The sequence below is a fragment of the Periophthalmus magnuspinnatus genome, chromosome 5, assembly GCF_009829125.3.
Source record: "Periophthalmus magnuspinnatus isolate fPerMag1 chromosome 5, fPerMag1.2.pri, whole genome shotgun sequence".
Classification (NCBI taxonomy): Eukaryota; Metazoa; Chordata; class Actinopteri; order Gobiiformes; family Gobiidae; genus Periophthalmus; species Periophthalmus magnuspinnatus.
In genome coordinates this window covers 28,763,752-28,780,379 of record NC_047130.1, presented here as the reverse complement: position 1 = coordinate 28,780,379, position 16,628 = coordinate 28,763,752, and the positions used below count along the sequence as shown (strand labels likewise).

Genomic DNA, 16,628 nt, shown 5'->3' with positions numbered 1-16,628 from the left:
TCATCATTACAAAAGGATTTGTTGATGCAAATCATCCACTGGACAATTTTTGCATTTATAAATCTATGCATTAGGATTTTGTGTGGTGCTGGAAGGCATATTGTTCAGTAATTATATTCTCCTGAGATTCAAATGTAAATTATTCTGTGATAATTGCTTTACACAGCCACAGCCTTCTCTCTATCAACACTTAGTGGAGGTTGAAAATGAGCGTTTACAGCTCTGCTCATCAGTCGCAATCGCTATTTCAGACGCAGTCATTTAATCTTCAGAGTTTTGCTTTTGATTGAAATAACATTCTCTTATATTTAAAATATCAAAATATTTGGAAATCACTCTTTAAAATGAGGAAAGATTTTATTGAATTGCTCCTCGAAAAACATGTTTGTGTAAACCACAACAAATTTAGTGATTGTATATGTTTTTAGCAAAAGAAATAAAATAAAATAAGAAATGTGGCTCATCTACAAACCTAGAATAACATTCATCATTCTACTGCTGGTTTACAGTCATGTCATTGTAGAAGTAACTCTAACTCAAACATGTGAAATTGTGTACAAAAGCTCTGTGAATTCAAAGTTAATACAACATTACATGGCCTTGAACTCTGAAACCAGGTATTTTACCCTGTATTTGAGATTGCTAAATCTTCAGTTAAAATTAGAACTGAAAGTTTACTTTTACCTTGTTAAGAGTAACTCAAAACTACAATAATGCTAAATGGAAAGCACCATAATGTTAATCCAACAAAAATGATGAACTCAACCCCTTAATAGCTCCGCTGGCTTCAGAGTACAGAGTCCTAAAGAGGTGCTAACATTTTCAATAGACAGCATATGAAGTCTAACTTTGTCAGCTTATATTAGACAAATTAGCATATATATCTCAGTGCACAACAGTAAACAGTGAAACTGTTTCACAAGTAAACAAAGTTCTGTCAGAGAAAATGGTTTTGTGTTCTCTGAAGCTGTGACAATACTCATGCTGTGTTCATCAAAACAGGTACTAAAAATAGAGAAGAGTGACTACCAAGTCCATGAAGCTACACAAAGCTGTTAATCCAGAGTTGAATTCAGACAGGAGGTAAAAAGGCAGTTTGCTAAACTAAAAATGTGGAATGTCTGCTCGACGTTCGCTACCATACGTCAGTCTGAGTAAAGAGAGGACAAATATTGTAAGAGTCACACAGTTCACTTGTTTATAAGTGTAAGTTTGTGCTCCTGCAGCAGACATGTACCAGGCTCACACATTACCACATGTAATAGCTGCGTGTAGTGTCCACCTGGCTGGGTTTGCTCTCTGCTGAGCCCTCCTTCTCTTTTTCACTGTCCACCTCCCACAGGTTAATCAGAGGAGGGTACAGTTCATTCAGTGGTATTGAAGAGGTTTTCTGCATGTACTTTTTCAACGAATGATGATAATTCTTCCTCTTCCACCTTTTGGCAATGTACACACCCAGCGTGGCCAAACTGATGATAGCAAACAGAGTCCCCATGACAACTGCCAGTGCTGTGTTTGTGCCCTGGACAGAGATTTCCACAGCAAAGGTAGCCTGCTTTGTTGTCACATTAACACAGGACTTCTGCATCTGCTGGCGGATATTGGATACAGTCAGGCAAACCTCATACTCCGTCGCTGGCTGTAGATGCGTGAGATTGTACTCATGGACATCCACTGGGACTCTGGCAGTGTATGTGATATGAGGGTTGTCAATTTTCATGGTGGCAGAGGACCATTTGAGATTAGAGGTCATGACATTTGAATTGATTTTCCAGGAAACTAATATGGAGTGAGATTCTGTCTGCTTGACATAAATCTTCATAAGCTGAGTGGTGTCTAACAACGTGCCATTTACCTGTATAGCAGTTACTCTAGTGTCTGCACCTTGTGAATTCTGAGCCACACAGGTGTACCTGCCAGAGTCCTCCACTTGTATATTTGTGATCCTCAGTGTTCCCTCAGTGGTGAGGCTGTACTTGTCAGACAGCATGTCCATCATGATTTTGTTTCCCATCGGCGTCACCCAGTAAATCTCTGGCTCAGGCTGTGACATGGCTCTGCAGTCCAAATCTACTGTCATACCAATATCCAAGTTCAGGTGACTAGGGAAGGTATCATGTGCGATCATGGGCAAACACTGGTTCACTAGCCCCTTTTGGACGACTTCCCTTACATGCAAACCCCGGACCTCTGGAGGCATGGCACAAAACATGGAGAGAGGTTCCATGAAGCGAACAGTTGTAGAATTTGATCCCATCCACTGGATCACACAGTCACAGCGTAGTGGATTACTGTGAATGCTGATCTCACGAAGGTTAGGAAGAGACTCGACAGTCGACTGGTACAGAGCGTTCAGGGAGTTACTATTGAGCATTAGACTTTCTAAGGCTGGAACGTCACGAAAAGCTTGACGGTTTATGAAGGAAAACTTTGGGTTGTTTGTAGCTTCCAATTTAGTCAGTTCTGGGAGATTATCCAAAGCATAGTGGTCAATAGAAACTAGCTCAGCCATGTTGTTGATAGCTAGTTCTTTTAACTGCAGCATGTTCTTGAAATCACCTTCTTCAATTTTGTGCACAGGATTTTTGTTTAAATCCAAAAATTTCAGGTTGGGTAATTTCCGCAGGGCTTTTTGTGGAATTCTAACTAGATTATTATCATAAAACGATAGACTTTCAAGATTGTCAAGTCCAACAAAAGCATTTGGAGGAACGTCGGTTAACTCCATCCCAGCCAAAACAAGACTCCGAAGGTTAATTAGCGATCTAAAATTAAAATCTACAATTCCAGTGACAGGGTTTTCCCCAATCATGAGGATTTCAAGGTTGGGTGTCGATTCAAACCATTGGCTGTTGATGCTTTGGAGCTTGTTGGAGTTGAGATGAAGCCTGAGTAGGTTCTGCAGACCTGAAAAAGCGTTGGACGAGATTGTGTTGATTTGATTATGATTGATGTAAAGTTCTTGGAGATTACTAAGATCCTGAAGACAAAAGTCGGGCATTTCTGTGATCTGGTTCTCTTCTAAGTGCAGGGTGGTTAGCTGTGACATATTGGTAAGTCCAACATCTCGTATGCTACTAAAGTTGTTCTGTGAAAGATCCAGTTCAGTGAGATTGAAGAGCTGCTCTAGTTCCTCACTGGTCCGTGCAATGTAGTTACTTTGAAGAAGGAGGACCTGGGTGTCGCTGGACAAGTTCCCTGGAATACGAGTTAACCGAAGATCATTGCAATCCACAGTAATCGCTTCCCTGTACGTCGACTGAGGAGTGAACCAAGGTCGGATCTCGCACACACACAATTGTGGGCATTCACTGCTCGTCTGGCCGTAGCAAAAACCTGCCAATAGTATAATGACACCAGAAAATAACTGTCCCAAAAGACACGTGTTGATCTTGAGTTTAGCCATGGTGGAGAGGGATGGGAGGGGCAGTCCACTTAAAGAGCTGGTGTATCACGATCATCAACCACAGTTTCCAAAGGTGAGGCAGCTTATGGGGCGAAGTTTAGGCGACGTCCAGCAATCTTCAAGAAGCAGAACCTGAAACATAAAGAGTAAAGCAAAATCTTTAAAAATACAAACAAAATGGTTTTCTAGTTTGTGTAGTTCAGAATACTTCAAAACCCACACATTATTCTTCCTCCATGGTTACGGTTGCTAGGCTAGACAACCTGTGAAAACGTATGCAGGGGTGTGAGATGACTGCATATGAACAAATCTGCTGCTCCAAAAGTACTTCTCCCATGATCTTTAAAAAGAACATTTTCTATTCACTATATTTGCCTCTGTTAAGCACACACAAATAACAGCTTATTAAAAATCTAGTATGAATCACAGTTTAGTATCCTTGTTCAGTGAGTGATGTGCAGCATCAACAGTTCTGATGAAAATGCATGATCAGCACCTCATCATAGTGTGAAAAACATCAAACTCTACTGGGGGCTTTCATCAACACACAAGCCCATAAGGACTAAATCATTTGTTTATGTGAAGTCCATTATCCATGCTGAGAGAACAGGGAAAAAAACTTGGAGGTATTCTGTTTCCTAAAATAGCAGTCCTGTATCTATGCAATAGTTATAGTCATCCTAATTTCTCCTGGATTGCTCTGGCACCACTTTTGGCACACTCTTGTGCTCTTGCACTATCCTACACAGCAACACTAAAGACATCATCACTCACGTGAGTCTATTTACTTAAAGAAGCACCCATGTGAAAGCATATGCTTGCACCATGTTGGCATGGCTCTATGGTCAACACCAGCTTAAGAAGATAGTGTCTAAGAGGCTTTCAAACAAGGGAGCTGACTAATTCATGTGAAGGAAAACTGCCTGGCAACAGTGTCCAGGAGACAGTGAGCTGAGCGAGTGCTTGTCCTATACAGGGGATTCCCTTGTGAGCCTGGGTGGAGCTGTGGCTGGAGAGAACTGTCTCTAAGCTAAAGTGGGGTATATTGTGATGCCTGTGTGCTCGCTGGGATTAGCGCATGGAGATCCTGGAGTGCAGATTAGCTGGGAGGAGTGCATTCATACCCAGAGGACGAAAACAGGTCACTCAGTACTTTAATTAAAATCAGAGCATCAGTGGTATCTAAGGCTGCACTGCACAGAAATGGAACACTATAATGTACTGCTAATCTTATTACTCAAATAAAGAGGGGATATTGGAGCAAAGCCTAAACAGCCAGTCATAATATGTTTACCAATACTCTCATAGCATCAGGGCCATGTCACTGTCCAGTAAACATGTTGATCAAGATAATTGGAACACTACAGCTAATGTGCTAACACTCTGTTATGTTTCTGTAACCAGGGACTAATCAAGACGAGATCTCCACACAGAACAGAACGTGCATGTGCATAAAGCAGCTGGATATGAACTGCTGTGGTAGGAGCGGAAAATAATCAGTAAATGCTATTTTAAAATTTTCATTGGTCAACAAGATATTAGTCCTACATTGCATTAACAAGTATCCACACGGAAAATGGCAAGGTAAACACAGGCCTGTTACTGGGAGATATGACTAAACAGGAGCACTTTTATGGCTTAATATAGTCAAATGTCTCTTTTAATCCAGGCAACGCATTAATATGAGGCTTCAATGTATAATAGGCCTAATCTGTGCTGGATACATTGGTCAAAATTGGGTTAATCTTCAGCCTTTACTACTGCCCCCCTTCAGTTAAGTTAAAATCTGTTGTTTTGATGGTGGTGGTGCACTACTTTTTAGCTGTTGTCCTGAAATAACAGCAAAAGACTAAGAATATCAGAGCTTGCATCCTGTTCTTTCTTTCTCCGGTCTGCTGGGACATCCTGACACAAGCTCCATGACCACTGTGCACCATGCAAAACACACAGCAGGTGTTCACAACAAAACACCAAAGACAGAAGAGAAGTGCTGGGAAATGGAAAGATCAAAAACATTTGAACTATGACAATTGTAACAGCTGCACATGTCCTGGCCAGTACTCAGTATTAAGAACAAAATCTGACCTGAATAAATGTAAATGCACTTCTAGTAGTTTGATAAAGGAAGGTAACCATGACTCATCCTCACTTCAATTTACCTGTCAGGAAGCTGATAGAGCAAAGGTGTCAAAATCATTTTCACAGAGGGCCACATTCACTACGCTCTAATCTTGTTAATTAACTGTTTCTATATTTATTACTTATTCAAGTTACAAATATTACATATGGATTTGCATAGATATGAAAAAATGTCTGTTTAACTGTGTATCTAATGACAAACTGACATTTTAAAACAGTCATACCTTTTAATTTACTTTGTCACGGGCCACATAAAATGACGTGGCGGGCCGCATTTGGCCCACGGGCCTTGAGTTTGACACATGTGTGATAGAGGGATGAAACTAGGACTGGGCACCTTATTGATAGATTTTACTTTTTAGTTGGATTTTATTTTGTCTATCTTTTCAAAAACAAAATAAAAATGTGTCTTAGTATTGATTTCATGAACGTAAACAATATACACTTTTAATGTTTGTTATTTAATCCAAAAAATAAAAATTTTTCCCCCAGAGTTTGACCTGTGGATAAAGGATTGGCTGTAGACGTTTCAGTTCAAAAACTCTGTCACTGATTCAGGATCTCAGCCCTAGAAGAACCCACACACTTAAAACAGTATAGAAATAGTACAGGGCTATTCATTTATATCATTTATCAGTATCTTCTATCCATTCACTACATATTTTAGAGTTCAGCAAACTCATAACACGAAGAACACAGTGGGGAGCGCACATTTCCCTCTGTTTTAGATTTAATTGTACAGCTTGTTATAGTAAATACAAATAAACATTAACGGCTGCAGCTTTTAAAAGTGCATTCATCTCAAAAAACATGTAACCACAACCTCCCTTTGTTTCTGCTCCTGATTTTATTCATCTGCACTGGAGTAACAGATGAAAATAGAATAAAGGAAAACAAATTACAGGTTGAAGCAGTTGAGATAAACAAGCCTCCAGGAGCTCGTAACACAACCCACACAAATTTGCCAAAAGTGATGAGATAAAACAGGCCAGGATTAGTTGACTGGCAGAAAACAGAAGAGAAACTGACTGTTTTATTTACCAAATCAAATAACGTTTCAACAGACTGTTAAAAATTTGGAAATGGGTTAATGATTGGAAAGGTACAGTCTGACATGTTTTCTTCACTCATACACTATCAAAACTACACACAGGGCATTAAATAACATGAATCCTGCTTAACCACAGCTACAAAACCACCGTCTTAATGGCAGTTTGCAGCTCCTGTCCTGTAATGGTTGTACCTATTGATTAAAGCGGTAAAACAGTGGCAGCTGGTGGTGGGCTCCCGATGGGTGTTAGCACAACCCACTCTCATTATACAAGAAATAATGAGACTACACTTCAAGACGAGTAAAGTCACTGCTTTCATATTTGTCTTTTTGGGGTTTTGAGATGTTTTGAGTGGACTGGTTTTGTTTGTAGTTTGTGAAGGTGGTACTTGACATCACTGCTTCTTCTTTTAATCTTTTTGTGCCTCCTGTAAATGAAGACTAATTTCCGTAGTAAAAAGTGTCGGAAAGTTAGTTAAGGGCCATGTCTAACACTCTGGGAGAACAGGTGCGATTATGGGCTAAATCTCATGGTTCTGTATGTCAGATTACACATTATTAGGGGCTACTACACCAAGGTACGCGCACAAAACCAAGCGACGTGTTTTCTTTTAAACTGGATAAACTTTAAGCCACAATCTGTGACACAAGACACTGAGATCTCATGTTAATAATTTGCTCGCTTCGTTTAGCCTGGATTAGACAAAACTCATTCACTTTAATCTTAATTTGATGATGATTATTTACGTTTTGCTTTGTTGTATGGTGATTTTCATGCATTTCTTATTCTGTAAAGGACATTAAATGACTTTGTGCACGACCAGATTTGATATTATACTTATATCTCTTAAATAGATTTGCACTGGAGTCATCTCTAAATTAAATTCTTCAAATAATGAATAATTTATGACAGCGAGGTCTTAAAAAAAGTGTCCTATGTGTGCTGAAATCTCGTTTGCGTTGAGAAACGGAGCAAAAATGAAAAGTCAGGATATACAAACATAGTCTACACATTATCACGATGTTTCTTTAAACTAAAATACATTATAAAAATACATATATTGTCAATAATTGGACAATATACCTCCTTTACATTAGACTCACACCTTCATTTCATTTGGCTTGTGTCACAGATATGTCAATTGCGTTGTATAATTTACGATCACACGCAAATTCCCCTAAGAACACATAAAAGTCTGGTGTCCTCTTATAGGCCGTGAGCTAAGCCCCTCCTCGTGCTTCTCCCTGGGGATCTGAAGCTGATACATCGACGTGTTGGGGGTGTTCTCTTACGCCTGCGTCCCAGTCCGACACCTGCCGACACCCCCGCTGCTTCTTAGCACAAAAAAGCAGCTTAATTTCAACTGTGTCATGACGACGTTATGCAGTATTTGTGAGAAAGGGCTGGGCCACATGACGGTGGGTGTGACCTCATGTAAGATAAGATAATCTGTAAAACATGAAAACCCTCCTAACTCTGAGAATTTCTTGGTAAAACAAAAAATAGATGCTGTTTACATTGAGAACAGTGAACACTTTCAAAAGCCATAGTATATAAACAGTGTATTGTAGGATAGAGATAGTTTATTTAGGCTCTGACGTTTAGATTGTGGCGATTGAAGTGATATCCAGTGGAGTTAGTGGGTCACTGTATTGCCGCTGACTCAGCATTGTCTTTTCTATGACCCGGAGGTCCCTGGAGAGCTCGTGTCAGTGTGCGCTTGGATACAATCAAAACCCATAAATCAAACTGTCAAGCTGAAATGGACAAAATCAATAATATGAATTAATCTTTGCTGTATTATAAGATGATTACTGTATATTTTGCTTGGCTTGTTTCCAGTGACCTGCTCTTAATGCATGCCTTTATTTTGTATTTTTATTTACAGATATTATTCATTATTTTATGTTGCATCACACCATATGAATTGTGTTTACTGAAAATGGCAATAAAGCTGATTTTGATGTTTAGCAGCTGCATAAAAATAGTATGAGACCAGATTATAATGCTGATCCTGATCCTGGGCGGTAGTTTGGATGGTTAGGGTTGTCCAAACTACGACCCAGGGGCAAAATGCGGCCCGCAGACCAATTTTTGTTGGTCTTCTTCCTCCTTCTCAACTGACCCAATTGATCAGGAAGTGTTTTTTACTGCAAACTGAAGATATTTGACCTCTATAACCCAAAAAAACCATCACATTTCATTGAGACACAGACAAAAAATGATCTTCCAAGTCTTATTAACAGCAAAATGTCCCTGTTAAAACTGTGTTAAGTGCACTTTTTGACTCGCTGTATCAACACTGCTTTGTGGCCCTCGGTGAAAAAAGTTTGGACACCCCTGGCATAGTCTAGATTATTTAATTACTGCTTATCTTACTACATCATATTAAGCTGCCAAGCCAAAATTAGAATTGGCCTAGTGGCTCTCCAGGCTCTGACTCTGCAAATAAATTTCAAGCCCATCAGATTCCCACGAGCCCATTGATGCCAACTCCTCTATATGAGCACATCAGACCTGCTGAAGTCGGCCTAAAGTTGCCATGATCAGGCGCCATCACAGAAGCGCAACAGCTGCAGTAACAGAGACACAGAGACAGCGTGTCCATCTAGACCACAATGGACCCCCTGCCACCAGCACAACAGACCCCGGGCTTCTCCTGGATACGCAAGCTCCCCTCACAGCGCAGAGAGGCACAGAGGCGCACAGACATCTGCCCACATACTTACACATTAACATGCAAATCACATTTAGACAAGGTTCCTCCATCCTCCAGTCCTCCAGCCTCAGCTAAAGCGCAGCACCAGCACATCAAAGTTAAGTTTCAGTGACGCATTGGGTGAGACTGATATGTTTTAAACCACACACGAAGGAGAAGCCAAACCCCAAGTCTAAGCTCCACAGGACTCAGCGTGCTCATAGATGCCCTTGGATATGTCTGGGAATCATTTGATCCATTTGTACACTGCATGCAAAAGGCTAAAACAGGCAACTAAAGTGATGAATGTTTGGTGTTTGTCCAGCAATGACATCTGCAATCCACAGTTTAGGTTTGAATGCACTATCAGTACCACATCTCCAATGATTTTACAGTAAATAAGGCCACTTAGTACTAACTTAATGTGGTTAAACAGTTCAGCAGCACAGAATAGCACAGTGGATTATGTTTCCATCAATATCAGAAATCAAAATAAAGAGCTTTAGCACAGTGGTGTCTGGAGCACAGTGCAGAATACGTTAGATGGAGCCTAAACACAATAAGGCTGTGACATTCTTACTGCTCTCACCTTGTTGGGATTCCACTGTGTCTCCACGCCTTTCCCCAAACACACGACTCCTTCAGATGTGATGAATATTCCCGTGGTGAGGTTGGTTTACAGAGAAGAGAAGCTGCTTTGTGCGCGCACGGAGCGGCATGGTGCGTTTTTGCGCGGTTATATCCTCTCTTATCTCTGTTCTATCGCGCTTCTCGGACACCACCGCTGCTGCTGCTGCTGCTGGTGATTCTTCTGTGTAGGATGCAGACGAAGAGGCAGAAGAAGCGTCAAAACACCTGGCGCTGAGCTGGGGACCGGTCAGCTGATCCCGAGGCAGGGGATTGGCTGAGAGCGTCTGTCTGTCACCGCGGGGCAAGCCACCGCAAGTGCCATCTGCTCCGGCTCGGCTTCTTGTTTGTGCAGAGAACAAAGGCGGGAGAGGAGCAGGCGGCAGGGGGTGAGACTGTGAGAGAGGGGGGCAGTGGGAGGGCTGGGGAGGGGATGGGTGGCACATGGCACACACAAACCCACCCTCTCGCCTGTGGCTCAGCTCAACCCTCGGGCTGTGTCTTTGTGCATCACTGCATCTGCTGAGACTGAGATTTTTAAGGAACCACAAGTTTTTACTGGTAGCACACTCAGGTGTTCCGTTGACATGACCTTTGGCTGTATTAGGTATTTTTTTTAAAGTCCAAAATCGCCAAGGAATTCTATTTAGTTGGGATATCACTTTATAATTCACTCTTTGACAGAAACATGGTCAGGACTTTGATGCAGTAGAATCACATGGCCACATTAAAGCCGCATTAGCATATCCCTGAGCACTACTACATCACTTCAGCTTCAAGATAACGTAAAAATAGCACTTGCCTTTATGAGGGTTTTATGCTACACCATTTCATCCAGCATTGGGACATAGAATTATAATGCAAAAGTCATAGAATCAATGTGCAATCAGTTATTATTGAGCCACTATTCAAAAAAGATGAAGTTAAATTCACTTTTTTACTGATGGATGCCAAACTGAGATCCTATATGCGATATATGAGAAGAGAGAGCTCAGGAGGCTTGTTCTTGGTAGGGATGCATAAAAGTATTACTGGTATCTGATATTTTTTGCCAATACAGCTGCCAGTTACCATTTCAATCGATGTCGTAGTTGGAGATCTGAATTGATGTAATAAGACAATTTACTCATAATGTTTGAACTTTTATTTACTCAAATCTGTTCTGTGGTTACTTGAGAGATAAATAACAGCTACAGAACTCATTCAGATATCTTATTTATTTTTGATTAAAGGAAATAAACGCTCTTTTCAGTCTCTGCGCTGGTATCGGTTGACATCACGCATGACCGATACTTAAAACTATACTTCTCTAGTTCTATGGCTGCCTTTTTAAATTGGACTGCTTTTATTAATCTGTGTCCAACTATTTTACATCTATGAATCATTTAAGCAGTCAGGAGTTTGCAGGTTACTTTATAAATGTAGTTTTAAAGTTTGAACTGTTGCGGATGTGAAATGCCCGCTTCAGCACCATGGACAGCACACATGCAGAATTACTTTTTTTTATTTTTCTGTTCACAGTTACTTCATAAGCTTGAGTTAATAAGTAGTTGTTTGGAGTTGTTTAGTTGTCTTGAATGTTGCGGAGGCACAGGGTAAGCCGTCTTTGTCTGTCACACATGGATTTTGGAAGAAAGTTGAAGTAAATTAAATTACAGCTGATTCCGTTCAAACCTATTTAGTTTACTTGGAAAAAGGTTGTACTTGGTCACTTTGCATCTCTTGTATAGTTCTTTTATGGAAATACGACTAATATGGCATCACATAAGAACATAATTTATACCATTTTGCCCTGCTCAGCTCATAAACCACCAAGAAATATAAAACTAAATCATATATACTGTAATCTGTCTTATCTGTTTGTTACATATCACTGCGATTTCCACGGTTGTATAATTATCGTAGTGATTCTTAGACGACATATTACTTTTGCTCACTGATTGCTCAACGATACTACAAATATTCATAGTGTTTTTATTGCAAACAGCACTCCGCCCACACAATCCTAAAGATACTGTATACTCAATGATGTATTCAAAGTATTGAGTTTTCCCATTGATTTCCTTTGTTAACTCGTGCAATAAACACTGTGGTTTATCAGCTTCCACCATCTCAGGGGGCGCAATGAATGCTTCGCTTTACATCCTGCATCTAACAGCTACAGCAGTAAAAACAAAGCAAAAAAAAACCCCAAAAAACATGGCGTCTGTGTATAGAACGGCATAGAATTGGTGGAGGCACACACAGGCTGCTGGTGTCTAATTGAATGGACAGTGTGAAGGGGCTGTGAGGAGGTGGTGTGAATGTGATTGAAGGACCAAGGAGGAAGAGGCCAGAGCTGATGTGTTGTGGCATTTTACTGGCAGGCTTATATAAGGGCAAACTGTCAAGACTACAGCAAGGCCAAGTCATAAATTGGATATATTTATCTATACGGTGGGTGGATGGAATTGATTGTTTAAGAGTAATATTCAATTCACGAAACTTGGGTAATCGACACATGTACAGATATTTTTGTTTTAGACTAAATAGTTTTACGCTGCGATGTATAATGTTGTGGAATTTCTAATAATAAAAACCTTAAAAAGTATAAAATCAATAGAGAAGTTGTCACAATCGTCAAAGAGCCGTTGTCTCTAATAGTGTCGTCTTGCCCTCAGCTCACAAAAGAACATAAAAACAGTGGGTTTATACCATCAAAACAGTTTCGAAACACAATCCTCTCGTGGGCTAACAGACAAAAAATACACCCGTGCGTAATAACAGATTGTATCACGAAGGTTAGGTTAAAGAGATTCATATATATACAAGTAAAGATTTAGAAAAAACAAAGCCATGACAATTTTTAGAGGACGTTTTGTGACACTAGACATATGCAAAGTTATGAGAAAAAGACACATTTTACTGTCCTGCTGCTAACAGGCAATAACAGCTTTGTGCTTTTTATCTCCCTCTCAGCCTCCCTTTCTCTTCCTTCTTCTCCCTCTCTCTCTGTCTTTCTCTGTGTTCATGCTCCTGATCCACTCTTTCACAATTTGAGCCCGATGAATCCTGGCATTGTCATCTTGGAATATGCGTGCCATCAGGGAAGAAAAAATCCACTGATGGAATAACCTGGTCCATCCATCCATCCATCCATTTTCTTCCGCTTATCCGGGGCCGGGTCGCGGGGGCAGCAGTCTAAGCAGGGACTCCCAGACTTCCCTCACCCCGGACACGTCCTCCAGCTCCTCCGGTGGGACCCCAAGGCGTTCCCAGGCCAGCCAAGAGACATAGTCCCTCCAGCGTGTCCTGGGTCTTCCCCGGGGCCTCCTCCCGGTGGGACATGCCCAGAACACCTCCCTAGGGAGGCGTCCAGGAGGCATCCTGAGCAGATGCCCGAGCCACCTCAGCTGGTTCCTCTCAACGTGCTGGAGCAGCGGCTCTACTCCGAGCTCCTCCCGTGTGACCGAGCTCCTCACCCTATCCCTAAGGGTGCGCCCGGCCACTCTGCGGAGGAAGCCCATTTCAGCCGCTTGATCTTGTCCTTTCGGTCATTACCCAGAGCTCATGACCATAGGTGAGGGTAGGAACGTAGATTGACCGGTAAATCGAGAGCTTCGCCTTTGGGCTCGGCTCCTTCTTTACCACAACGGACGATACAGCGTCCGCATCACTGCAGACGCTGCACCGATCCGCCTGTCAATCTCACGCTCCATCCTTCCCTCACTCGTGAACAAGACCCCGAGATACTTGAACTCCTCCACTTGGGGTAGGGACTCACCACCCACCCGGAGAGAGCAAACCACCTTTTTCCGGTCGAGAACCATGGCCTCGGATTTGGAGGAGCTGATTCTCATCCCAGCCACTTCACACTCGGCTGCAAACCGCCCCAGTGCCTGCTGCAGGTCCTGGCTCGAAGAAGCCATCAGGACAACATCATCTGCAAACAGCAGAGATGAAATCCTGTGGTTCCCAAACCAGGCCCCCTCCGGCCCCTGGCTGAATAACCTGGTCATTCAGTATATTCAGGTGTCAGCTGACCTCATTCTTTGAGCACAGAACCTAGACCTGACCAACTGCAACAACCCCAACCTGTTTGCTTCATTAAATCCAGGTGGCGACTTTTTTTTTGGCCAGACAGTGTATCTATAGTGACTGTCAGAGGAATTAGAGAAGCAAAAATAGGGTTAAATGCTTAGAGAATATCTAATAATATAAAGAATGCAACTGTGGTCAGCGGACTTTGTTGTTCCTTTAGACAAATTGGCTTCTACAGTTTGACCGACCCAAGAAAAACACGTAACCTCCACACTCAAAGCTCGCACATTGTCAACCAATCAAACCCAGGACTTTGCCTTGGGAAATAACACATTTTATTGATGAGCGCTTGGTTAACTGCAGATTGCAAATGTTTAAGTTTCTTCACCACTCGATTTGACATTTTTATCTGAAATCCCATATTCCAAGTTACTGAAATCCTGTGCTTTAATGATGAAATCAATGGCGCTGGTTAATGATCTACTTCCCTTCTTGTGCGGCACGTTTCTGCGGTCAATAAACAACCAACATATCTCCGTAACTCCCATGTGTTTAATGTAACCACCGACCTCTGATCTCACAGTTTTATCATTCCTCTTGAGAAAACTGTGCTACAAACAGCTAATATTAGTTATATAAGAAAGCATGGCATACGGTTTGAACCTTATAATAGTTTAGCAGGGCAAAACTGCAATTGGTCACGTATGATATTGATAATAACTTTAACTTCGGACAAATTTTGTAGCTTTTCTGGTAAAGGATACGTCACTTGCTTTGTCTCCATGGAAATGCATTTGTTTGGCAATAAAATCACCTGAATAAATCCCTGATAGAGATGTGTAATTAATGTAACAGCATTCAAAACAAAGCAATATCATCAGAATCCTGCACCAGAAAGTTGCACATCGTCATAACACCTTTCCCATATCTTCAACTTAAACTTGAACTGAACTGGCTAATGTTTATTTTTGCCGACATGACCAGGCAGCAACCTCGTTTGACACAGGGACACGCGCAATAACAGAACAGTTTGGATTGAAAAGGTCAGTGGGGGAAGCTTACAGAGGTGTGAAGGCTTAAGTCAGCTGACGGTTACTAAGCTAACCGTGGTTGCCGGGCAGATTTAGATAGAGAAGTGTGCTTACTTCTCACATGCGCTTTTTCCACCTCGTTCCCACCTCTCCTCCCTATGTCACAGCTTCAAGAGGTGTTTCATTACCATCACTTTCTTCACAATCCTGCATTAAGACGAGCATAAGCGGGTCTGAAACTACAGGGTTTATGCAATGTAAGAGAATTTTGTGTTTTTGTAGAGAAGATGTGTGCGACGTAAAGGTACTATATTACGCAAAATTAAGACAGGTTAAAATGTTGTAACCTCCTCAAAAACATGCTTGAAGTTGCGTTTTAACTTCATTTACACATGCGTGAGTAATCGTTTCTACATCTCCAAAGCTCAAAATGCTCTGTTCCACCTTGTGATGTCATGAAGAGAGCGTTTTAGCTCCTTTGACATGGTGTACAGCTGAAGAGTAGAGGTAATTCCTGGGCTGTGAAAGTCTGTGGAGGTTAAAACACAGAGGAGCACTTCCTGTTTTGCTTCATGACATCACAAGGTGGAGCAGCAGAGTGTTTTCTGTTTGAAAGAAGGACTAAAATGTGCAGGGTTTGTGTGTTAAACTTGTGCGAATGAAACAAAAACGCGACTCCAGGTCTGTTTTTGATGAGGAATCATTAAAACATAGATCAGAAGACAGCATATCGTGGTTCCTTGAAATATGTCGTGCAGGCAGGTCTACCCAGTATAAGAAGCTTATTATTTTAGTATCTGCTTACACCTCTGGGCTATATGAATAAGCAAACGTGCAGTAAAAGTATTTCATTGTACTCTGTCAATTGTACGGCAGTGACACAAGGAACAGTCCCTATCCCGTGGCGATGGCTCAGCTTTTACACTGCAAAAAAAACAATTTTACACCACAGTATGCACAAGACGTCTTTAAATATTTATAACATCTGCCTAGTAACCAAACAAGAGCCCTCAGAGGGATGTTTCAGCCCATGAAGCAGCGAGACACAGCACAGTCAAGACAGAGGTCAGCCGCTCAGTCAACTGGATGAAGCCGGGGAAATCTGTTCAGTCCATTCATTTACCAAAGCTTTTCACTAAATACAAATACTGTTCAGAATAAAGCGGCAAGATTAATCGCAATCAGATTGAAATAGCAGTTTGAATGGGTGTAATCAGCAAATCGCAACGGATGCAGTTTCTGAAGTACAATAATTTCCTCCACAAACAACTAAATATCCTCGTATTCTGCATAAAAACTGCTCACCCTGGAGTTTAGATCTGTGCAAATATGTTCTGAAATGTGAATCTGGTGTTAGTTTGTCAGTTTTGTAGTACTGAAATGATAATTATCACCTTATCGTTCAATTCAGGAAGGCTGGGACAATATATTTTTGAGCTCAGTGTTTATCATTTGTACATTTTCTTTGCAATAGTGGTGAGATTTTTGTTGTTTTTGTTGCTATATGATAAGATTTGAGATGTAGAGGGTTGAATAAGTTGCTTCTTTGGCTATTTTTTTGTTCATTCTGCTCTTATTGTTGGAGCTCATACTTCTTAATGATATTTAATCATGTTTAACTGGGATTATCCTGCTTTATTGTTAATAGTGATGGA

The 16,628-nt window shown here is 41.2% G+C and overlaps 1 protein-coding gene across 1 annotated transcript; it reads right to left on the bottom strand.

The window, feature by feature from the left end:
* Positions 1-341: 341 nt before the first annotated feature.
* lrrn1 (leucine rich repeat neuronal 1) lies at positions 342-10,275 on the bottom strand. Its single transcript, XM_033967090.2, has 2 exons — positions 9,885-10,275; positions 342-3,538 (listed from the first exon to the last, which is right to left on the bottom strand). Exon 2 carries the CDS (start codon positions 3,404-3,406, stop codon positions 1,250-1,252), a length of 2,157 nt encoding a protein of 718 aa, XP_033822981.1. The 5' UTR covers positions 3,407-3,538; positions 9,885-10,275; the 3' UTR covers positions 342-1,249.
* Between the last annotated feature and the right edge of the window lie 6,353 nt (positions 10,276-16,628).

Bases quoted from the DNA above. Each gene is read 5' to 3' on its own strand.
- lrrn1 (XM_033967090.2), bottom strand. From the start codon at position 3,406: ATGGCTAAACTCAAGATCAACACGTGTCTTTTGGGACAGTTATTTTCT.